Source organism: the organism of the source record quoted next, unplaced genomic scaffold (assembly GCF_019419815.1).
Source record: "Pyrus x bretschneideri cultivar Hongxiangsu unplaced genomic scaffold, Pyrus_bretschneideri_v1 Contig2, whole genome shotgun sequence".
Taxonomy (NCBI): domain Eukaryota; kingdom Viridiplantae; phylum Streptophyta; class Magnoliopsida; order Rosales; family Rosaceae; genus Pyrus; species Pyrus x bretschneideri.
The window spans coordinates 11,360,465-11,385,944 of NW_025999501.1; the positions used below are offsets into that span (position 1 = coordinate 11,360,465).

At 36.9% G+C, this 25,480-nt stretch overlaps 4 protein-coding genes across 4 annotated transcripts; 1 reads left to right on the forward strand and 3 right to left on the reverse strand.

The window, feature by feature from the left end:
* The first annotated feature begins 480 nt into the window (after positions 1 to 480).
* Positions 481 to 2,156, forward strand: LOC125476852 (transcription factor bHLH140-like). The gene is made up of 3 exons (XM_048583417.1): positions 481 to 588; positions 795 to 881; positions 1,821 to 2,156. Exons 1-3 carry the CDS (start codon positions 481 to 483, stop codon positions 2,154 to 2,156), a joined length of 531 nt encoding a protein of 176 aa, XP_048439374.1.
* A 2,594-nt stretch (positions 2,157 to 4,750) lies between these two features.
* On the reverse strand, positions 4,751 to 7,960 carry LOC103965128 (pyruvate decarboxylase 2). Its single transcript, XM_048583554.1, has 6 exons — positions 7,210 to 7,960; positions 6,672 to 6,835; positions 5,919 to 6,569; positions 5,711 to 5,828; positions 5,354 to 5,542; positions 4,751 to 5,238 (listed from the first exon to the last, which is right to left on the reverse strand). The coding sequence occupies exons 1-6, from the start codon at positions 7,732 to 7,734 to the stop codon at positions 5,068 to 5,070; spliced, it is 1,818 nt and encodes a 605-aa protein (XP_048439511.1). The 5' UTR covers positions 7,735 to 7,960; the 3' UTR covers positions 4,751 to 5,067.
* A 4,686-nt stretch (positions 7,961 to 12,646) lies between these two features.
* Positions 12,647 to 16,766, reverse strand: LOC125476619 (dnaJ protein ERDJ3A-like). The gene is made up of 7 exons (XM_048582908.1): positions 16,573 to 16,766; positions 16,215 to 16,270; positions 15,172 to 15,245; positions 14,486 to 15,018; positions 14,066 to 14,401; positions 13,403 to 13,756; positions 12,647 to 13,278 (listed from the first exon to the last, which is right to left on the reverse strand). The coding sequence occupies exons 1-7, from the start codon at positions 16,660 to 16,662 to the stop codon at positions 12,994 to 12,996; spliced, it is 1,728 nt and encodes a 575-aa protein (XP_048438865.1). The 5' UTR covers positions 16,663 to 16,766; the 3' UTR covers positions 12,647 to 12,993.
* Positions 16,767 to 18,604: 1,838 nt separating this feature from the next.
* LOC103930525 (ERBB-3 BINDING PROTEIN 1) lies at positions 18,605 to 22,736 on the reverse strand. The gene is made up of 10 exons (XM_048582878.1): positions 22,596 to 22,736; positions 22,361 to 22,488; positions 22,163 to 22,247; positions 21,871 to 22,020; positions 21,589 to 21,742; positions 19,631 to 19,846; positions 19,402 to 19,538; positions 19,167 to 19,258; positions 18,903 to 19,079; positions 18,605 to 18,818 (listed from the first exon to the last, which is right to left on the reverse strand). Exons 2-10 carry the CDS (start codon positions 22,449 to 22,451, stop codon positions 18,733 to 18,735), a joined length of 1,188 nt encoding a protein of 395 aa, XP_048438835.1. The 5' UTR covers positions 22,452 to 22,488; positions 22,596 to 22,736; the 3' UTR covers positions 18,605 to 18,732.
* Positions 22,737 to 25,480: the final 2,744 nt, after the last annotated feature.

A 25,480-nucleotide genomic window follows, 5' to 3' on the forward strand; every position in this document is an offset into this window, starting at 1 on the left:
GAACGAAGCTCGTGAATGTGCGACTGAGAGGCAGTGGCGAGGCGCGATTCCAGTTTCGCCCAGAGTTCTCGAGCAGAGGTCACGCCAACGGTGTAGGGAATCAAAGATTCAGAGAGAGTGGAATTAATCCAAATGAGGATGTTCTGATCATTCTCAAACCAGGTAACATAGTGCGGATTGAGAGTTGCAGTGCGATTGCCAGACGAATCGAGAAGATATTTGGGCGGCGCTACCAGAGATCCGTCAACGAGACCGGTAAGATTATACCGGCGGAGGATCGGAGCAAACAAAGCACTCCAGGTGAGATAGTTTGTAGTTGTGAGCTTGATTGGAACCATAGATCCAATGTTCTGGATCGTGATGGAAGAAATTGCAGAATTAGGGTTGAGAGATGCATCTGGAATCGGATGAACAGGAGAGGCCGATTCGGAAGATGGAGAGGCAGTAGTCGCCATAGCTAAAGATTGAGAAGAGATCGCGATGAGGAAACACGATCAAGATCAAGATCAAGAACCGATCGAAGAAGAAGAGGAAGCAACGCAGAGAGAAGCAGGAAAAGGGATCGAACGAAGGGTCGTGAGACTGGAGGCGAGTGATACCATATTAGGTAAATATTTCACATTAATTTATCATAACTGTTACACTGTGGGTATTTATACAAGACTATTACAGCTAGCAAAATAAAGATTACTTAATCTCTAAGTATTTCCTCTTCCTGATGTAATTACATTTGTATCCTTAATAGTATCCACCGTTAAAAGGTGGACTCCATAATCCTTTGTTTCTTGTAACAGAAGCTATTGGAAATGTCGAAAGCTGAGTACCCCTTGAGATCCTGCCGACGAGCTGATTATTTGAGAGATTCAAAAAGCAAAGGGAAAGTAAGTTTCGCACACTCTGGTGGAACTTGACATGTCCAAAGATTTAACATGCCGTAGGTCACCGGAATACGAAGGGATTCCCCCACTCAGCTTGTATTGATGCGGTGGCGGTTTTAATGTTGTGGGAAATATCTCCATCAGATTTGTCGTCGTTTAGCATGACTAGGAAGTCTTCATCCAGAAAAATCAAAGCTATAACAGAGTAAATGTTCATGATATCAAACAAACTGAGCAATACAAACAAATGTGAAAATTTTGACCGCAAATATGTCGTTCTTACCTACCTTTTACAATTAAAAACTTGCAAGTTGCAACATCAAAATATCAAAAAGTAACAAACAAGCTCACACTGCAAAACAAACAAATGTGGAAAATTTGATCGCAAATATGTCATTCTTATCTACCTTTTACAATTAAAAACTTGCGACATCAAAATATCAAAAAGTATCAGAACAAGCTCACACTACATCTCGTACTTTATATTTATGTGACAGCAGAAGCAAATGTCTTATTTCTTGCCAAACACAGGCAGAACAAGGAGGCCAGCTGCATTGCCCCTCATAACAAATTCAACGTCTCGGCCTTTGATTTATGTGAACATGTCTTCGGTGAGGACCAATTCTTTCATCAAAATGAGGGAATATCTTAACAACGATTTTATACTTAGCCATGTAGTACCATTTACTCCGCCTCTTGCACAACACAAGTGACCCGACCGCAATTCCAACTTGCATGATGATTCATCTTTGGTCGTCCGTCTTGGATATCACTCGGTAGTCGGTACACATGCTACTTTTCTTAGAGCTTGCTGTTATATTCGTTTTCTCCAACGTTGCCTTTCGAAATCCTCTCTGCTAAAGGACTGGTGAGGTTAGTATTAATACATCAGACTAGGTGTAAATAATAAACTTGAACTTTTGGGGATATCATCTCTTGCAGGATCCCTCAATGCGACAACTGCATCTGCATGTTATTAGCCAGGATTTCGATTCAATACATTTGAAGAACAAGAAACAGTGGAACTCCTTCAACACTGCTTTCTTTCGAGACTCCATGGATGCAATAGAGGAAGTCAGTAGTGATGGAAAAGCAAAGCTAAAAGATGATGATAGCCTGTTGTCTACGGAGCTTCGATGCCACCGATGTAGAAGAGCTCACCCCAACATGCCGCGATTAAAATCTCACATTACCGACTGTCGAGCCCCCTTTCCAAGCACCCTGCTCCAAAATGGTCGTCTTGTTCACGCACCAAGCAATGTCAGCATTGATCCGTAGGTGTAAAATCCATCGCGTCTCATCGAAATTTTGTTGAATATAGACAAATGCTTTTTGGTGGCTTAAACGGTATTGCATTGTGATCCTTGGTATGGCTTTTCATGATTCTCAATCTTCACAAATTTGTGTTCTCGCAGAGGTTAGTAGTAACAAAATGCATTTTCATGATTACCATTTCATTTTTAGTTGTCGAAATTACAGCGTTTTCAAATTCCATAGTTGTCATATATTTAGCTGCCGTTCCTAAATATACACAACAAACATTAGGCCATCTCCAATAGTTGACACTTAGTACTACGGTACGGGTTTAGTAGTATTTTTTTTTACTTGTAAGTGAGAAGTCTAAGGTTCGATTCTCGTCAAAAACGAATTTGAACCTCATTATTACTAGCCTATTATGAGGCTTAGCCTACTCCATTTGCCCCTTAGTGTAGATAATATCGTTTGTTAAAATAAAATATAAAAAAAAAATGAATAGAGCATATTTATAATTTTCCTTCTCCAATGGTACAAGGGCTATATTTTATTCTTCTCAATATTTTATTACTTGTTAGCATATTGAGAAATATTATGGCACATCACTCACACATCAACTACTATGTATTGTCTACATAACAAAACTAATATTTACACCTACGTAAATATATGTTATGGAACAATTTTTTTAAGAAGTGTATACCGACAGATATTTTGGTTATGACACGTGTAAAATTGAGAACTAATTACCAATATTTTATATAAGATTTAAGTCCACGTGACCATTTATCATCGTTGAATCTTAATCCCAATGATTAGAAAGAAAAATGTATACGAAAACAAAGATAATACTTGCATCCTTCACGAGAAATGCACATATGCATTTACATGTAGTGTTAAAATCACTTGACTTATTTATTAGGAAAACTAATGAAAATGATTTGAAAACTTTGAGTTTTAATGATAAGAACAAAATAAAGGGTAAAGTGAATAGTACCAGGATTGACTTTTTAATGTAAAATGTGGTTTTTCGTTAAAGTGAACAGTACCGTTGGCTTTTTGTTAAAACTCTCTTATTTATTTGGGTAGATATCTACATCATTAGCCTTTATTGTGGAGTCTCACAAGCACGAGAAATTTTTCATTGTGCTCAGAATACGGGTGGTACATCACGTGTTATTATATAAGGTGTTATTATATAAGTTGTGGGAAATTTTATTTTTTAAGTTGTTAATTTTTAAACACAAATATCTCACTACTTGTATAATGACACGTAATGTATTATCTCGTATTTCAATCACACTGAAAAATCGCTCAACAAACACACTAAAAATGAGTATCAAACAAATATCAAAGCACCCCAGTCTAATGATGCCGCATGGCTATCCCACTTTTCCTACCAGGTGCCGTCCATTTGGATTATTCGAGCAATTGTTTGACAACATGGCGGACAATGATGCATGGCTAACAAAGATGATTCCCTATCGACAGTCAATTTCCAAGAAAATCCACACACCGCTGATGGAGGAGGACCTAGAATATGCTCTCAGTTACCGGCAAAGGTTCGGAAAGGGTTTTGGTAAAGATTCTCACTACTTATTTCAAAAAAAAAACTAAAAAAAAAAAAGATTCTCACGGCCTACACCTTGATGGACGTCTCATGCAACTAAGAAACAGAACACAAATAAACAATAATTTATGTTAAGAATGAATCTCACATCAATAGAAAGACAGACCGTGCATAGACTTATTAGTAAGTTGGGCTATTTCTAATATTTCAATTTTTTTATGGTAGAACCTCAACTTTCATTTGGTATCAGAGCAAATTTGTCTTGTGGATGAAGCCAAACGGCCATACATGCAGCATGTCACTCGATTTGTGTTGTTCACATGCTAAGCTTGAAAATTTGTCAAACGTGAAGAAATGTGTTAAGAATAAATCTCAGAGTGACTAGATGAGAAATCTTACATGGGGTTATAAGTAAGTTGGGCTACTTTATGGAAAAACATCCAACTTTCTTCAATCCAAAACCATGAAAATAGTAATTCGGAGCAAGCAAAGTCATTTAGATCAACAGCAAGAGTTATGCATAAAAGTATTTGCCCAAGGAGGAATCCTAGAATTCATGGGTTTAAAAAAGTGCGGATTTTCACATATGATATGTTGGGAATCCTTTATGATAACCATCCATGCCTGAAAGTTTGATTATGTGTCATACATGTGGGTCTCATATATTCAAATTTAAATATGTAATATGAATCAAATTTAAACTAGGATTAAAGTTAATGACTAAATATAAAACAGAGTAAAAGTTCAGAAACAAGCTGTGCGTTCTATATCTTGCCACGCAATCAAATCGACAAAAAAACATCGCGAAATAAACAATGGTGCACATTTTGTTGCATTCATAGATTCCAGTTGTAAATAAATGGTTCTCTTCTGTCCTTCCCTTCTCATAAAGCACCGATAATTAACCAGTTACGACGATGACACATCTAAACATAATTATTAGGTTAATATTTTGGGTCAAACAATGCTGGAAGATTTTAGCTCCTAAATAATCCTAATATTAGACATATGATTAGTTACAATCAACAATGGTGTTTAAACACATGAATTTGTCAAGAATATTATTTTTCATAATCGTATCACTCAATAAGAATTATGCACGTATAAATACAAAAGATTCACACGTTACATGTGACAAGACGCATTGGGAAGTCATCTCAGACTTGAAATGCGAGTATTTGCACTAATATGTAACATGCAAATTAGTTTCGAGTCGAATGCTCGTTCAGATCACATAAACTAATTAAACGATGAAAACAGAGACCGCAGGGAAATGTGTTAAATTGAAACATATATAAGAAAGTAAGAAACCCTTAACGAGAAGGAATGACGCTGCGTAGATGAAAGGAAATGACATGGAAAATTTTACTGGGGGTTGGGTGGGCGGCTGTTGGCAGCAGAAACCCTAGACCCCCACTCAAGCAACTCTTTGCTGGTATCATCCTTGTGGACTATCACCTCTATGAAGCACAAGCTATCCTTCTTTGCCCCGGTTGCAGTCTCAATCGCTTCGATCAGCTCCTCTTCGCAACGGACCTGCAGAATTAACAGATTCGGTTACAAGGAGTTTTACGATCCAGGAAACCCTTTGGTTGATTAGTTGGAGGAATAGATTACGGAGATGATTAGAACGCATTAACGAAGTGATTACCTTGGTTGTCCAGCACTTGCCCTCCCCATTGTGGATGGCATCAACCAGTCCAGTGTAGTTCCAGTTCTTGATCACATTGTACGGTCCGTCATGGATCTCCACCTCAATTGTGTAGCCGCCGTTGTTTATCAGGAAGATGATGGTCTTCTGCCCATTTCGGATCATGGTGGACACATCTTGAGCAGTCACCTATTAGGCATTGAAACAATGAAAGCATAAACACATGAACAAAAGACCGATGATTCGTGATATTGATGAAATGTTATGCTACAAATCTGAGTAATTAACTGAGTAAATTTGATAAGGTTGTTAAGGGTACTTTACAATTTACAGAGTGCTAGAGAAAATTAAATGTACCTGGAAACTCCCGTCACCGATGAAAGCAATCACACGCTTCTCAGGAACAGCCTGAGCATACCCAAGAGTTGCTCCAACTGACCAACCGATTGATCCATATTGCATTTGGAACTCATACCTGCAAAACCCAATTCCAACTTCCCAATTAAATCATCAACTATATAACATAAAAAGAAACATGAAAAACTACATTCTCTCCTTGGCTTACCCGCAACCAGCCGGCAATTTCAGTTTCTGGCAGTTAAACCATGAGTCCCCTGTCTCAGCAATCACAGCAGTTTCACTTGACAGCATATTCTGGATGTGGTGGAACAGAACATTAACCCTCAAAGGTTCTTTCGGTGCAGACTTTAGAGGGTGTCCATCAGGAACAAAGATCCTGCGGTAGTTCTCATGAGCAGTGTTGTTGTGCCTGAGCTTCTTTGCAAGAGCTCTGAGGAAATCCTTCATAAGGACACAACCAAATGAAGGGCCATTTGCTATGGTCACGCGATCAGGCTGCACCATAATGGCCTTCTCCTTCTTGATAAGCAAAGAGTACCCAACAGAGCTGTAGTCATTGAAAATTGGTCCAGCAAACAAGTATGCATCTGCGGACTCCACTATCTCGGCGCAAAAAGCAGTGCTCACAGCACCCCAGTATGTTCCAATAAAATGGGGGTGGTGCTCTGGTACAAGCCCCTTTGCAGATGGCATGACAGCCAGAGCATAACCACTAGCATCAGCAAGTTCAACAAAGGCATCGCCAGCATGTGCAACTCGAAGTTTAGGCCCACCAACCATAACCGGCTTGACTGCCTTGTTCAAGAACTCTGCAGCCGCCTCCACTGCAGCCTCTAAGCCCAAATGATTGCTCAATCTGCAGACCAAAACGAACAAACATATAAATTTCAGACCTAAAGGTTATAAACATTTCCAAAACACTTCAACCAAATGGAATCAGAAACCCAAGAATGTGTACTTTGGAGATAAAGAAAATGGAACAGGCTCCCGGCTAAATGTAGGATGAGGAACACCAGCCAAGTTGCAGCTTATGCTGATATAAACAGGCTTGCTTTCTTTCAAAGCAGTTGAAATTGCGGTATCGATCATTTCATGCGCATCTTCCAGATTATTCACCACAGCCTAGTGAAAACCCAAATACCAAAATTAGCAAACTTTAAAAAACGAACTAAGAAAGTGCGAAAAACCAAACATTAATTTAACAAAATCAAATGAATATGAATTTTTCAACAAATCCATCAAAACCCAAAAAAATTTGAACTTTTCGCCAAATCCATCAAAAACCCAACAAGAATCACTGAAATTAAATTTCAACAAAAAAATAAACAACCAAACATGGGAAAATCTTGTGATTATTCACCACATCCCAGTAAAAACCCACATTCCAAATTTAGCAAAACCAAACTCTACAAATCTTTCACAAAACCCCAATAAAAATCATCAAAATTTAACTTCAAAAATAAATTAAAAAACCAAAATCTTGATTTCATACTAACCTGATAGCAAGTCACAGTCTGAAAGCATCTCAGCTCTTGGCTAAAATCCGGCAATCCAATAGTGTGGTGAAGAATCCTGTTCGTCCCGTAATCGTTCGAGTTCGGCCCTCCAACTATACAAATCAATGGAAGATTCTCACTGTAAGCTCCGGCAATCGCATTGAGAACACTAAGCCCACCCACAGTGAAAGTAACAACACATGCGCCGACTCCCCGCGATCGAGCGTAGCCGTCAGCAGCGTAGCCGGCGTTGAGTTCATTGCAGCAGCCGATGTTGGTGAGCCCGGGCTCGGCGATGAGGTGGTCGAGGAGGGTCAAGTTAAAGTCACCAGGTACAGTGAAAACGTCAGTGACGCCGATTTGGACGAGTCGGCGCGCGAGGTGGCGACCAAGAGTGGCGTCGCAGGAGTTGATCACGGTAGAGGGGGCAGAGCTCTGTATTGCCGAAGCGGCGCCGATGGGGAGGCTCCCGACGTCGGTGCACGCCGGCTTGTAGACGTCGAGGGATCCGATCTTTGTGTCCATGGGGTACTGGGTTTTGATCGTACTCAAAAACTGTTTCTGAAAACAACTCGGAAAAGAGAAAAGATGGGAACTTTGTGATGGGATCTGGGTTTTTCTGGGATTTTTGGAATTTGGTTTGGGAAATTGGTTTGGAAGGAGGAGGGTTTTATAGGGTGGTCGGCAGTGGGTGGAAGATACTAGGGGCTGTTTTTCATGGTCAAGGCAGTGGGTTGCAGTGGGTTCTAAATACTGGGCAAATGAGTGGCGCGCAAGGATTATAATATCAATTAATTTTACGAATTTTTTGGATAAAAATCTTAGATTGGAAAGGACTACAAATTTTTAATTGTCCAGTTAATATGCCGGTGAAATTATTTTGCCTAAATAAAAATATACTTTGTGGAATGTGTATTGAGCTTATTATATTGATATCACTCGAATAATAATTCTAATTTTTTTTCCTATTGATCTTACTAAATTCCTAATCTAATGATTTTAGATTTTGCTAATTTTCGATAGACATGATTTTTGATAGTAGGTCAAAAAATAGACAATTCAGATTATGTAAAAAAGTAATGTCACGAATCCGCCTCTTTAGTATATTGTTATCAACTTGATTGATCTAAACGTTCAATTCTTTTTAAGACACAGGTAGTGATTAGGTTAATTGGTAGAATGCCTCATGTATATAAAAAAAAAGGGGTTAAAAAATCTCATATACCCAGTTATATGTAGTTTGATTATACAGAACTAATGCATTATCAGATGTTACGTAAAACGCTTTGTTTGACAAGACGATGTTATCGACAATGGAAAATTTTAGTTTTGATTCTCATCGCATAAGTGGAACACTTTGTATTTTGAGGCCAAGGACCACCATCTTGTCCTAATCTTCTTTTTTTCCTTTGGTTTATGAGTTGGAAATGTCATAGGTTCTGTGTGGCTTAGTTTAGTGCCAAAGTCAAATTTAGTAGTAACGCTTTCAGTTCAAATATTGTGAACATTACATCCACATCCAGAACGTGGTCAATAAGATTAGGAGGAGGATCTTCTACCCTCCTCTTCTCATCTCCTTCCATCTCTTTCTCTCACATATTGTTTTTTTTCTTATTATTTTTATAAAAAAATTAATATAAGATGTCGACGTGGCTTAACCATGACCGTTCAAATAGGAGGGAATGGAATAATAGAAATATTATGAGGGTAGAGAATCCTCCTTCATAAGATTAACAAATTGTTAAAAGGGAAAATTTACTGCAGTAATTAGAACTGCCAGCGGTAAAAAAATAAAATTACAGTGGGCGGTAGACGTATTTTCTTGGTCCTGAAGAAAATACGTCAACTAATTATTTGCTGTAATCTTTGCGTTTCCTAATCCCGAAAAATAACAATTTAAATTATAATACTACCTTGCGACTGGTGGTCAACGACACGTCGCTTTCTGATTGGTTGTCTTGGCGCGTAATTCTTACTCTCGTAGATTCAAACAAGAAGAACGACCACAAGGTCATGCGAGGTTGGTGGGGTTGAAACGGCGGCGTAAAGGGGGACAATACCGTGATCAAAGGTTTAAAAGGACCGAAATCCACGGTTTGTGGAAACCGGAGGAGTTGCTGGTAATTGCAAATTCGAAGTTTTTTGGATTTCATAATTTAATTAATTAGTTGTATAATTAAACAAATTAAATTGAGCAAGTTGTATGCATGCACATTTCGACAGTCAGTGTTGGACACGTACGTACTAAATAACATGTTATGGTAGTGACGTGGCACGCATTCACAGGCATGAATGTGAGCCTTTTTGCACTACAGTCACAGACGAGGCATCCCTTTTTTCTTCTTTAGTAAATTGGACCGGCACGAGAGACTGTTTTGTAAGCATAAATACGAATTGTGGGCCCTACACTCATGTTAGGTGATCAATTTTTTGAAAGAGAAATGATAATCTCACCTCGTTTTTTCTGTTCTACGCGTTCTTGTTTAATGAACAAAATTGAGATTTTATTATAAAATTAATCAGAAATATGGAAAGTAACATAACTTTTTTATAAGCGCTTGCAACGTTTGGATTTTCGCCAATGTATCATCTCATTTACTTTTTGTTATTTTCGTTTGATTTACTCAATATCATGCTCGTATTAAATAAGAGTGTGTATTAGGATTAAAAAAAAGGTATATGGTTCTCATATTTCTTTTGGGGTGCCGAGCATTATGTGCGGTAAAAAAATTTAGTATGTTACAGTGTATCTTATACAACGAAAATTTTTATCGTTAGATTTTGATTATTAGATTATTAACCTAGAATCTAACGATAAAACTCATGTGAAACATTCTATCTATTGTCCATTACCGCAGGAATAACTATCATGCAATAAATCGTGATGGTATGTCAAGCTAATGAAAAAAAGAAATTCAGTAGAGCGAAAGTTTTTTTCACTAATCTCACATTCTCTCACAAATACAGATAAACGTCATTTTCTTATCTTGGTTAATCCGGCCCTACTTATAACAATATGACAACTTCCTATTAGACAACTCTACAAGCCTGATTACACAATGCACTTTAAGTCAATCACATAATCATCACATAAAAAAATTAAAACTCATGACAGTATATAATTAATTAGATTGTGGAAACATTTCTAATGCAAATAAGTCTATGTCGACTGTAAGTGTAAGACTATATTAAGAGAATAAAAAAAATAAAATAAAAAAGCTTTGTCGTGATTAATAATGAATTGAGAAGGGTATGCGGTGGCGCCACCGCTGCCGCTAACAGAGTCACGTGACGTGACTGAACGTCTCTTAGATTATCATATTCATGCGATGTAATGCAAGACAGCAAGTAATCAAATTTAATTCAGACTTCATCGACAATAAAACAATCCTTGAATTTGCTATCTCAATAACATTCCTTCCATTCTTCACGTGGGAATGTTTGTACCGGGGTTAGAATTCTCTTTCCTCCGTATTTTCGCTCTTTCTCTTTTTTTCTCATAATTTTTTTTTAACAATTTAATATAAAAAATTAGGACGGAAGAGGATTCTACTTTGCTCGTTTGTGCAACAGTGCAAGTCCAAACTCACAACCAGAGACTTTACGTGCCGATGACTATTTGTACAAGGGGACGTTATCATACTTTTCCAGTGGGACCTTTTCGTTCTATTTTTTGGACTTGGCTTCTCTGCTCTTCCACTTCTCATACACTCCCATCCTTTTATATTTGTGCAGTCACGATTAAGTCACGTCAACATTTTATATTACTATTGTTTTTGTCTAATTATCTTTATAAAAAAAATTAATATAAAATATTAATGTGGTTTAACCATAACCACACAAAATAAGAAATAATAGAAGTGTATGGGAAATGAAAGGGCTGAGACGTCGGGTCCCTATTTTTGTGTACTTCTCTTTTTAATTTCAAATGTTGTGATAATCAAACAGTTTAGTTTCTCGTTCACTATTTATAGTTTAATTTTATAATATCAACAAAATTAGAAATCATGACTGTTTAATTCATTTTATTAAAATTTCAGTATTTAACTGAATAATGTGGTTTGTCTCTTCAACGGGATAGCCATTTTCACTGAGTTGATTTTCAAGAGTAATATAAGAAATAGACAATTTGGATCATTGTAAAACTTTAAATGATAAAGAGAGTCGAAAAACATTCGAAAGAAGAAGGTTACTAGCATTCTTTTCTTTTTTTTTAAAAAAAAATATTGAGAGGTGAGGGTTTGAAAATATTATTAGGAGAGAATAAAGTTTCAAACCCGAGATATATGTGATGATACCCACAACAATATCCACTAAAATATTGGACCACATGCAAGGTTTCTAGCATTCTTCCTGAATGCTGCTAATGTCACCCACCAGTCCTATTTTCCCATCCTAGCTTATATTCCCACCCACCACTAAAAATTGAAAAATCAAAATGCTCCTTCCTCATCCACCTTGATTCCTGAAATAATCTTGATATACTTCTTCTTTAATTTGAAACAAATAAAATAAATCAAAAAACTGAAGGAAAACTCAAAGAACCCAGCATTTGTATCTACCAAGGCACCAACCCGCCGCGACGACGACGACAAACACCCACATCTCTCCTAAGTTCCGCATCGGACCATGAATTACCGGCAAACATGAATTCAAATTCTCTCTAGTCTCTTTATACATGTTCCCGTCTTCTCTCTTGCATTCATGCTAGTTTTTATGAAGAAAAGTGTTCTTCAACGACTCGTTGAAATCAAGAAGATTGCGCACGAAAATTTCCAGTCTGAAATAGTGAGCACAGGAATTTGGTGCACAATCGCATTTTTACTTGGGCGATTGACTATTTCTTGGTGTTATTGAGTATTCCATCTGTTTGCCAACAAAAATGGTTTTATCACATTTTAATTTTTAGACGATAAGATTTATCACTTTTTAATCTTTAGAATATCTTGTTTTTGTTTAGGTCTTTAAGGTGATTTTGCATTAGGTTAAATATATCAATAAAATTTAAAGTGGGTGCAGAATTAAGACAATAGGCTGGATAAAATACCATTCATCCACATTAAGTTGAGGGAATAGTTTAAACTTGTGACGCATTTTGAAAGGGAAAAAAAAACTCTAATCATGATGACAATTCAACACTTGATACAATTTGATATATTATAGTAAATACAAAACTGCTACTTTTTGTCACATTTTCTGTAACACATTTGTACCACATCTTCAATAGAGACAGAATCCAATATACTTCTTCTCGACCCTACCTTTACTAGAGATGTACAAACTTCTAGTTTCAAAGGCCTTCAAGAGCGTAGCCTTTGAATTAAATAAACATAGTATTACTTTATTAAGTAAGTAGACGTGCTATAAGCCTATAACATATGAAATCGAGTAGAAGCAAAGAAATCAGCAAGACGCAAACGTAGCAAGTGTTAAAGCATGACCTCAAATTTCAGACCTCGTCCATCTTATTTGATATTTCTGTGTAAAATTTGGTCTTTAATTTCTACACCAAGGAAAATAAATTACACGATTCATACAACGAAAAGGTATGAAACTTTTACCATGGCATTACAAGACCACTTTTCTGGGGTTGGAGGAACACTTCTCCTATACTACGAAACAATGGATGCTCCTCCAAGATTGTATGGCGACCCAACGTCGCAACCAGGGCCAAAACTCAGTCTCCTTCTTACTGTAATCTAAAAATTGGTTTATCTTTTCTATACTCAAAGCAGTGAAGCTATGTACACGAAAGCCACGAGCTCCGTGATCCGACCTTTCCTCTCACCTGAGCACGGGTTTCTGCCGTGTTTTGGTAAAATGTATGTCCCCGTTAAGCACAGAGCTAATAAACGCCTCTACTTCTTCCGTAGTCATTTCACCGTCAAATGCTGCGAATGTCCCCCTCCGATGTTTGTAGGCAACCAAGACCTTCTCTAATGATTTAAATCCTGCTTCGTCGAAAGCATTTAAGAAGGTCGCCTGCTTGGCGGCATCCAAGAGAGTGTAGGAAACAGAATCCTTGCCCTGAGCTGAACTCTGTCGCCTTGATAGCGATTTCTGAGAGACCTGAAAACGAAAATATAGAGAACTTATATCGTTACTCTTTCAACTTCCATAAGAAGATCATTGTCATGTGAGAAACCGGGTGTTCTTTATAGCAGTGAGTCTATAAAAGCAAAAGTATACTCACCGCAGTCAAAATTGATTCCAACTTATTTCTTGCTTTGGAAGATCTGAATGCGCCAACGATGCAAACCGGAGTTTTCTCACCACAAAGGGCATCAAAATTAGACTCTGTCAACAGAGGTATTTGATTCTCCCCCGAATCAGTCGGTGATTTCTTGGCCTGACTTGAAGCTGCCTTCTTGCTCTTTTTTTCAAAACCTTCGAGCAAAGCACTGAGCTCCTTAATTGTAGACTTCATATCTTTGGTGGTAATGCCTGCTTTTAAGACATGCTTCTCCCCGTTCGGAAGCCAACCAACTATAGCTGGAAGTGCACCAACTCCCAGCTTCTTCACTGCTGGATCAGAAGCATCGTGGACCTGCATGATCATTTTGAAATGATTTTTTTATCCAAAAACTCAAGATTCTCATCAATGAAAAACTGTAAGGTGAATGAAAACAACTAAAGCTTCTTTTCCCTGAAGGAAAAGTATATGATTCACTTCATTGTAGAAGTACCATGGTCATCATTACACCCTACCCATTTCATATGCATATATGTACATACATATAAAAATATATAGTTGATACACACACACACACATATTATATGGCCACATTCTTCATATATCGAAAAGATTCAGAAAAGGAAATTTGAGTAGATTAATCCGACAAAAATCACCACATACCTCTGCATCATAGAAACTGAAGTGACTGCGATGCAATCCACTGAGGACACGCCAGATAACAGGTGTATCTTTCTTGGTGGAAAGAAGCACCACACTAGGTAATTTATTGGTTGTAAAAGTGGAAGACTCGAAGCGGTTCAAGTCAACCCGTTTCGAAAATTTTGGCAGATTGTCTTGGCAAAATGTCTTCAAAGGTTTTGCAGCCCAATCACCATCATACTCAACCAATGAACCCTTTTCACTCACTTTGTACACAAATACTCTGGGCATTCTGCTGGGGTATATGCCAAGGTCCTTGCAGAGAGATGGTTCCGTCTCACAGTTTATGCTTCCAACCTGACAGAATAGAACGAAAGAATGAGCATACCTGGATATCAAAGGCAGTCATATTGTAAGGAATGAGTAAGAATCTGAACATACCTTTAAGGCTCCCTGCAGGGAACTTGCAACTTCCTCTATGGTATTTTCAACATGTTGCTTCCCCTTCAATGAAGGAGTGTAAGAGAACAGGAGCCAAGCCATCCCTCGGTGAACTATTTCTTTCTTATACACCTGTGGACTGATGGTCGTAATGCTCACCGGAGAAGTCCTAGACCCAGGCTGAGAACCAGGTCGAGACCCAGTTGAACCGCTGAAACCATCAAACTGACCCCCACCTCCAGGTTTACCCCCAAAAAAGTTTGAGAAAATGTCTTCCATACCAAAACCAAATGAACTTGGACCACTGGGACCTCCAAAGGAAAAGGAGAATGACTTGGAACCTCCCTGCCCACCCATGCTCTGCCAATCACCAGGTCCGTAGGTAAAGTGGTTCTGTCCTGGTCCACCATTTGTGAAGTAAGTATATTCACCGTGATCTCCAGGAGAACCAGCTCCAAATCCAGGATTTCCCTTTTCATCTCCATACATATCATAATTTTTCCTCTTCTCTTCATCAGATAAAATCTCATATGCTAATCAAAGAAGAAGAAACAAAACGACATTAAGTACAAACTTATGAGGATGTGGCTACTACAACAGGATAGGTAAATAGGAATTGAGGTAGCTTCAACCAAAAAGGAAAGACAAAAGGAATCAATACTGAAGAGAACTTGGAGAAGTCATACCATTGTTTATCTCAGCAAACTTTGCTTGAGCTCCCTTGCTTTTATTCTTGTCTGGGTGATATTGAAGAGAGAGCCTAGAGGGCATTATTCGAGTTAGCATGAATTTGGTAAAAAGCAGGTCACACTAGCATTTACATTGCGAATGCACAAGCACAAGCACACACACAAACACAAAAGAGACACAACTGGAGAGAACAGGCCCTTACGTAATGTGAATCAATAAAACCACCCTAAAGCATACTCAGAAACATGTATTCCTTATTTAGGAAAATTAAGCGGCCCTAACTTATGGAGATAAACTCTTTATTTTTTTAATAGCATGAAGAGAAACATAGTTAGTCTCCTAGTATCAAATTATACAAAAGGAACAAACACTGACTGCTTACAATGACAAGTCTAAAATGCCGTAATAACACAAACATTCATTGTCATTAAGCTGAGGTCCTATATAACAGCTCAACATCACCACTAAGTCGCCCTCACAACAAAGAACAGTTAATCACTTATTCAAACAAGGCCACATATGAAAACTCAATGGCAGTGCCAAAAATAGGCCTGAAGAATTATAGTTTGTCACTAAAGCTAGCCCCAACTCGTCCCAACCCAATAGCAGACCTTCGCAGAGACCTAAATGATATATAAATGATAAGTAGAGTCACAGTAAGGGCCTATTATGGATCGGATTTGGAAAGGATAAAAGCCCTTCCTGAAAATCAGTACGAACTTCTAAATCAAATGTGTCTGACAGAAAAAAGTTAGAAGTTCTTCTGGATCATAAAAGCACTTTTGGGAAGCACCTAACAGATGCTTCTTCACGAAGGAGCACTTGGACTTTTAAGCCCTAGAACTTGGATTTTCAATGGAAATGTCAACGTGCTTCTAATAAAAGCACTTCCTCGGGAAGCAATCCCAAACGAGCCCTGAGCAGTGAGCTTTAATACTTTCGATACCCACCCACAAGTACCCCCAAAAACAAAATCTCATCCCCCGTGGTTCAGCACAACTAATTAAGCACATTACACATAAAGGGTACTGGAACGTACTTGTGGAACGCTTTCTGAATTTCACGCTGACTTGCATTCCGCTCCACTCCAAGGACCTGATAACAATTTCAAAACAATTTCATAAAAAAATGGGTAAATGAGTACAAACCCAAAAATTCATCAGCAAAAATTAAAAACCAATTTCAAATTATGCTCCTTTTGCACCATTTCATCACAATTTCGTCAAATTTCCTTTCCTTCCAACAGCAAAATCCAGCGAGGTTTTTTCGAAAGCCATTCAATCAAAAACCTCCACACTCAAATCCGCTATATTTACCTTCAATTCATCCACATTGGACTGGAAAAATATGAAAAATTAAAAATTAGAAGAAAATCGAGAGAAAATCAAGAACCGTACCTTGTAAGGGTCTATAGTTTTCGCTTCCATGGTTAAGAGGAAGAAGAGCAGCGCCAACACGAAGATGCAGACTGCGAACCGGCTCTCCATATCGGATCACGAAAATTCACAATGAGATTTTTCGGCTGCGAGCTTCGCGGTTTTTCGGATTTTTACGGCTATGAGCGACGGACAGAGGGGGAGGAGATTGAAATCGAGGGCTTATAAAGGTGCTTCGCGGGATTCCAAACGAATCCAGAATCTTCGGGGGTAGGTACACGTGGCGGTATGACGTGTTCCCACGCAAACGGACCAATGGTATTTTAGAGTTCTTGATTATGTCAAGGAAACGCACCGCCAGCACGCGCTTTGCTTCCCCACGCTCTGCGCTTGGGTGAGTCAGCGGAGACGAATGCCATACGCGCCACAAAATTTAGCCGTTAACCAAGGGGTTAGGTTAACAAGTTGCAACACAATAAATCATTGGGGCTTTTAGATCTAGGTCCGCAAATATATATGATTTTTAGAAGTGAGTTAAATTATTTAATTTCATGTTTTGATTTTTTTATACTCTTTTTATATGGGTGAAGCGAAGATGAGGATACTTCGTTAGATGTGTGAGCATACGAGAAATGATAAGATTAGGAATGAGAATATTCGAGGTAAAGTAGGAGTAGTTGAAATTGAAGGAAATATGAGAGAAAATCGGTTACGATGGTTTGGACATATGCAACGAAGGTTTACTAACGCTCCGATTAGAAGATGCAATTATGAGACAGAGATCCAGGGCCAAAGAGGTAGAAGAAGACTTAAGAAGAATTTGGAAGAGACTCTAATAAAAGACTTAAAGAACTTGGATCTAACGGAATACATTGACACAAAACCAAGCACAATGATGTTATAGGATCCATATAGCCGACCCCACTTAGTGGGAAAAAGGTTTTGTTGTTGTTGTTATTGTTTTTATATTTTCTAAAAATCAATTAAAATCTTCTAATATCTATAACAAAAAATTAATACACTAACATAAATCTATCTATAAAACATTATACCCCTAACTCAAGTAACAAAAATATGAATATATATTATACAATAAACAAGATACGAAACCTAACTAAAAGATAGAAAAAACATAATATACCTATAAGTAAGGCATATTAATCTGCGACATGTTGATTATAAAAATAAAAAATAAAAAAAAATGTCATATAGGTAAATAAACATAATTAACATGTGATATAGGTTGATTATAAAAAAATAATAATAAATAGGGTTTAAAGCGGTAGGAAGAACAACAAATCACAAAACAATAAATAAAAAGAAATAATCAAAGAGATAATTAGGAAGAAATTTAATTTTTATAATAAATTTTATTATTGAAGAGATAATTATTGATAATTAAATAATTAAATTTAAGGAATTGAACTTATTTTTATAAACTGGATTATTTCTACTATTGGTTTAAAAAATTAGACTTACATCAAGTTTTCTCATTAGATCCAGGTCCAAAAACATATATAATTTTTAAGAGTGAGTCTAATTATCGAATTTGTTCATGTACAAGTTGAATTTGGGACTTCAATAAAAAAAAAAAAAAAAGATACCAATAGATTGTAGTGTTATTAACGACCATGAAATTAAACAACAGAGGACGTTCGTTAATCAAATCACGAGTTCTTTTGGGGAAATCTTGTGTTATAACCTTAATCATGTGTCTTGTTCGAGAAACTTAATAAGATTTGGGATCTAAAAATAAATACATTTTTTCCTCTCTTGTGCACCGCTTGCTATGCTTATTTGTTCGACTGATCTATTCAGTTTGATGACCATAGAGATAAAGAGATGTAATTGAGAAACCAAAAACTGTGGAAAACAGCTCCTATTTTGTGCTAATGCAACATCAAATCAACATTCAGGAAAAATCAGAAAAGTGTGGATTTCTCTTTTAAATCCGTAAACAGACCTAAATTAAGAATTAGATTAAGTGGGACGAGTTAATCGTTCTGATTCCAAGTTGTTCGAATTCCTCCTCTGTTAAGAAAACATGCTCTCAGAATTCAAAAATCTTTTATATATAACTTAAATTTGACGTTAATCGACTACAAAATCTCAGAACATACAAAAAACACAGCGACTTGTGGAAATGCATATTAGAGAAACCCGGCTAGAATCAACGAAGGCTCATGCTTGAGACTCGGCACCGTTCGTTGTTGCGTCCATCGGTTCGGCTTCTCCAGACTCCTCCTCGGGCTTATCGCTCTTCTTGCCTACAATGTGCAACGACATCAGAATCCAAACTCTAAAAAACGACACTGCACTCTCTCCAGGACGTGCTTAACTCGAAGTCTTACCTTTCTTCTTCTTTCCACCACCTTTCTTCTTCTTTGTGGCCAAAGACAACCAGGCTTTGATTTCAGGATCATCTACTTGTTTAGTGGGCTGCAGCTCCTGTACAGGATGAGATGTGATCCGGTCTGATCCGTTTGGCATTAGCAAGACGGTGAACTTGATATGAGCAACAAAGTCACCTGCGAAAATCAACAATTCATGGAATCAGGTTGAGAATGAGAAAGTAAGGGTTTCCGGAAAACATGTCCAGTTAAAAATATCGTTACCAGGCTTCTCGTGCAGAACAGGATATGGCTGCAAAAGCTCGTGGTTGACGCATTCAAGTAAACCAAGCCTAGCCCTCTTCTCTTCCAAAGCTCTAATGGCAAGAGAAAACACTCCCATTAATAAAACCAATAAAGGCTGAAGATCTAGCGACAACATTTACGAAAATAATATAAAGTTAACAAACCTAGCAGTGAATGGCATGATGGGAAAGAAAATAATATAAAGTTAACAAACCTAGCAGTGAATGGCATGATGGGAAAATTCTGGCTAATTTCGCTGAAAATAAACCTAGAAGCTTTCATCTTCAAGTGGTAGCTCTTGTCAACAGCTCGTTTATAGATTGTCGTCTGTTTCTCGTCCAGCAACTTAGGCTGCAAAACGACATAAAATACATTAATACAGAAGTCAAATAATTATGTAACAGAATGGTAGTTAGGGCTGCTGATTGTAACTCCTTTATTACCTTGCCTTCACCAGTGCTTGCGACTATATCAACTGCATAAACTTCATTCTCCTCAAATTCTGCATCGTCAACTCTTGTATCTGGATTAGAAACACTTAATATGACCTTGTTCCCGTCTATCACAAACTGCTTGAGCTGATGACTAAGAACACCTTCAACAATTTTGCAGTCATAAGCTGCTGCAACCTTTTGTATTGCCTCTGTTACATCTTTGTTCTGTAGGAGCAAAAAGAAAATAACATAAAAATTTGGATAATGTAGTAATAGAAACAGAAGAATTATGCTTTACTAAACACCAAATAGGATGCATGTGTACATGTTTAAATTGACCATAAACATAGCACAAAGTATGTATTTGAAGATATATGTAGGCTAATTTGAATGACGATTGCACAGACAACAAACACATCTGTACTAGCACCAAGATGTAGCCAGTTGGTCTAGGCAACAGGGAAAAAGAGGAAATCAATAAGATTCAATTTCCTCGGCAAAGTTGCCTACAACAATGGATTGATCAATTAGGTTTCTCTTTTTGCTTCATACAGCAATGTATTCATAATAAGGAGGGTTAATTTAGCTAATTGAATGATGATTGGACAGACAAGAAATACATCTGCACTATGCATCAAATGTAGCAAGTTCGTTTAGGCAACAAGGAAAGGAGAAAACCGATAGAATAATCGATCCCTCGGCAAAGTTGCCTACAACTATCAAATACGCTCACATACTAATCCTATCAGAGTAACTATGACAAAAAGCCTCACTTGGACGTTGGCCCATGGCTTTCGACAAGTATTCATCATATAGATAAATGTATGCGCAAGTGATGAAAAGGTAACAAACTGTGGGAGTGCATGTAAGGTGTTGGCACCAAGACCAAATTCAGTGCATCGATAAGACCAAAATCAGTGCAGGGATTAAACAAAAAAAAAAAAAAAGGAAATCTGATCATATGATAGAAACAAGTATAATAGAAAACCTAATAGAATCTCTATATATTTCTAACTTCCCTGCACTGATCAGAAATGACAACCAATTTGTCATATTTTGGAAGAAGAAATGTGTATGGATCCAAAAAATCAATGGAAAATACATGATGCTCCATCAGTGTAACTATGACAAAAAAGCTTAATCGGATTGAATCCATAGCCAGTGATAGATTTTCATCATCTGGAGAGATCATGTTAATTAAAGAATCGACACTACAGTAAATGATCAAATTGAGATATCCCAAAACACCAACGTTATGATAGCTGAAAGTCAAACAAGAATGAAAGTACTCTAGGGGATTGAAGTGCTGTAGGCTCAAAGGACAATATGATGAACAATGTAGATATGTCAACCAGAGCTGCCCATCAATAGCCAAGCATAATGTAGGCAACAGGGAAAAAGAGGAAATCAAATTATCATAGATCACCTCGGCAAAGTTGCCTTCAAAACCTCATTCATAGGGAAGACATGTTATTATCACCGTAAATTGCAGTGAAATCATGCTATCACATCAGCAATAGAACAACTTGGCATTCTAGCTAAAAGACAGATGGAAACCTTGTGGAGATCTATGCCTACCAACTACCATCTGAGAATATGACAAGGGAAAAATGAAAAGAAAATAAATTAAATATCCAAGAGGTGATTGACAATTGGATAACATAGGGTTCCCTCAGGGTAACTATGACAAAAAGCTTCATTTGGATGAAGGTCCATAGCTTATACTAACGTTTCATCATCAGGGGGTGCAATGACCATAAAACACATCTTTTCAGGTTACGAAAACATAGAAGCAAATGTTAATTCAATGCATAACATCAAAATAGAAGACCACAAAGTGTAAACGCTTAACTAATGGCCAAGAAATCAAAGTTCAGATCAATAAAAATAATGCAATCATTCAGCATCCTCAAACAATCCAGTAACGTATTACAGAAAAAGTGTAATAACTCAATACAATAAATTACCTTTCTCCCTGGCCTAACAAGCCTTAATGCAACTTCAGCAGCAGTATTAGCAGCTGCAATAACATCAGCAGCCCTTCCTGTAACCGGTCCTGCTTGAAGAACATGAGTATGTGCGACTATGGCAATGAACCCATCAATATGACAGCCCAAATCACTGTGTGAGAACAAATTACATCAGTATGTTGATACTTGTGAGATAAAAGTCCGAACCAAATTATCTAATACACAAGCTTCTTCCAAAAATATCGGAACAAATAAAATTAGGTTATGATCAAAACTTACATCTTCAGAATATCGCCTTCTTCCAACACTGACTCATCACTGGCAAGAGGAGAGAAATGGCATACAGTGTTGTTCACAGAAATGCAGGTCGGGAAGGCAACGCCTCGTTCGATCTTCTTCTTCACATTTTTGTACACGTTGCCAGTTTGTCTGAATACAAAAAACAACACAACCCAACCCATTAATAACAATCGCAAAAATTTTCCAACAAAAAGCAATAAAATTCCAATGCCAACAAGAAAAATTAACTCATGGGGTATTTTTAAAAACTATAAATTAAATTGATACTTACTCTCTGATGTATGAATCCCCTTTCTCACAAAGGTCCACAATCTTCGCTTTCGGTTTGCATTCGGATATTACCAGCTGCAGAGCCTCTGCAAAATTTCCCAAATGCAAATCAATACAGTCATCCACAAAAGTACATGAATATTCAAAAGCCAAATATTTTACGGTAGTGTTAAATTTATATAAAGAGCTGGAAAATTACTGTTAATAATTTCAGCTGCGCTCTTGTATTTGGTGACGACTTCCGGAGATGTGAGATCCAGCTCCTTCTCCTCTCTCTCCTCGTCCGACATCGCTTCGAAGCTCAGTGAATTCTCCGACTTCAAAAATCTAAAAAATAAAAAATTCGATAAGAAATCGAGAAGCCAGTGACGAAGAACTGCTGCGAAATGAGAATTATCAATTCGAAAAACAAAATCCGATTGGATATTTCAAACCTGATTGGGTGAAAACCTGAGATGCGATGAGGGGAGTGCTGGGGGTTGAGGTGAGTGTTTGGGGGTTAGGGTTTAATATAGCAGAGAAGAATAGGACCAATATGAGGGTGGCTTGGTAGAGAAAGCTAGGGTTTCAACGTGCGGCTGCGTTTGCTTATATAGGATTTTGAGTCGCAGCTTTATGTTAGGGTTTTATTTTGTTTGCTTATTATTTTTAACAAAAATGATATTCTTACCGTTTTTGTTTTTTTATCAAGATATTTGTACTATTTAGTTGTATCATTATTTGTAATATTTTTCTCGAATAGATATGAGATCTACATGTGTTACATAGCCTTATTTTTATTTTTTTCCTCTTTTAAAAGGTGAACAACTGGTGGTAAGTCACGGTTATCTATCCTTTTTGGAGACCAGGAAGACTCACAAAAGCATTCCAGTCTTCCCTAGCCATAAGTCTGGCTTTCACACAAGCAGCGGATTTCGAACCAGAAATCTCCAGTTTTTAGTTTGAAGGAAGTCTCGCAATCCATCCTACATCAATTAGAATGATGGTACAAGTGATGTACAAATAAATGGTAAATGTAGCATATCTCTATTTTTAGTTACTTTATACATTATTAAAAAAAGTAATGCTCCCTCTTATTAATAGGTTTAGTAGTATTCTTCTTCACTAGTAAGTGAGATGTCTTAGGTCGATTATCGCCAAAGTCGATTAATGTGTTTTTTTATTGGTGACACATTATTTGGTTTAAAATTTAATAATGTTGTGAATACTAAATTTGTAAACAAAGTTTTAAAAACTAAAAGGCATGGAAGTTGATTATCAGTTTATTACTTAAACGTTAATAAACTTGCTTATTTCTATTAGTAACACATCATTTAGTTTGTAAATTTTGTCCCTTTGGTATTACCCTTAAAAAAAATTTGAGTCAAGCAATGGCGTTAGTAAGTTAGATGTTAGATTAATTATCAACAGGGTTCGAACACACTCCATCATGTAAGGATACAACATATTTCCACCATTGTAATAAAAGATCGTTTGCATTACCCATAAAATTTTGGTCCCACTAAAATTATCTTATTAAAATAGTTATTATTTTTAATTTTTTTCCTTTTAAGTACAGATTTTGGGGTTGTTCTTATTAGATTCGGCACTTTCTTTTCTTTTTTTAGTTGTATAATTTTGGTTTTGTCATTTGGTCTTAATAATAATACGTCCGCTTTTGGAGCTCATATGGAAGCTGTTGCGATCACGGGGGTTTTCTAACCTATTTGTTGGGTTTGGGAGATCATATTAAAGGTTCAACCACTTTAGAGCGTGTTTACGTATTTGCCATCAAAAATTAAGATTGTATGGAGCCCACATGAGTAATGCAATTCAACTCCTCCTTTTGGAGGAATTGGATTTTTTCGGTGGGAGGTGGGAATTGAATTCCAATAGTTGGGGCAATCGGGAATGGGTTATGCTAGGAAGATTAAATTTTGTAAACCAAATGATGTGGATATTGATGATTGAATTATTACTTAAGTGTTGATTAACGTATTTATTTTCTATTGATGACACATTATGTGATTTACAAATTTAATCTCCTTAGTATTATCCTTTTACAAATTTAACTTTTTAGTATTATCTATCAGAAATGCATTATTTTACCTATTATACCCCCCACATATTATATAAAATGCCAAGTTTTCTTAGGGTATAATTATAGCAATTTGAAGATGATGGCCTAAACAAAAACAATTAGAGGAATTAAAGTCTGCCTATGATGTATTTATAGTAATTTGGAGAAACACTCAGTTGTAGAACGAGATTGCAACGAAATAGGTATTTTTTGAAGGAAAAAAAAAATCAGGTTTTAAAGAGGTGGAAAAGGGGCAAAATAAAAATATAAAGAGGTAGAAAGTTTTTATAATTTATAAATATATAATTGTTATGGAAGCTAAAGTTATTACGTAGCACATAAATAAATCTATGATATATACAAAAGGGATCCCATTGTTTTGAAAAAACGGGGATTGGGTGTGGAGCTCGCTCTACATCGAACTTCAATGATTAAAACCGTCTATTTTGTAAATCTCGTTTCATAAATCATCCTTTCAAAAATTCAATTCAATCCGAAACCATTTACCTATTTAATTATTAAGATAAAATTTCATTATTTTTTATATAACAAAATAGTTGTTAATTTCTTGGAACTCAGTCTTAAATATTTCCAATTTGGCTTATACTTTGCAAGGGTGATCTATGAGGTGTAACTTGAAAAATAAACAGTTCGAATCATTAAAGTTTGATGTGGTGTGAATTCCACAACTAATCCCCATTTTTATAAAAAAAAAAATGAAGATCCCTTTCCTTACAGGTTCTTATATATATGAAAATTTAACCATTAGGATAAATTCTACCTTGTATTTATAAATTGTTATGTTTTTCTTTTTGTGTTACCTAAAAGTTAAATGTGACCATTTTCATATTTTTCCTCCAATGGGAGAATGGGGAGATGGAGTGTGGTATATAGGCGCTTATATAAGCATGTTCTAGTCATAATAGCAACCTATATAAAAAATTAGATCATCATCGTAGTGTCCAAAATTAATAATAGAATGTTATGTCGAGACAAACTTGCAAATGACAAAGTATCAATCGTCATTGTAAAATTGTACATTATCCATTGTTCTAAGAATTGACCCAGGCAATATTTAGGCGTTACGCGGTAGTCATCCATCGGGATTAAACCCAAGTCGTGAGGCAAATCGGGGTAGTAATTAGGCGGCGCCTAGGAGACCTAGGCTGGCGCTGGGAGGCTTAGCCGGTCTGGGCATGGTTGAAAAAGAAAGACGCAGAGCCTCTTGTTTTCAATCTGCAGAGTAAAAACGCAGAAACA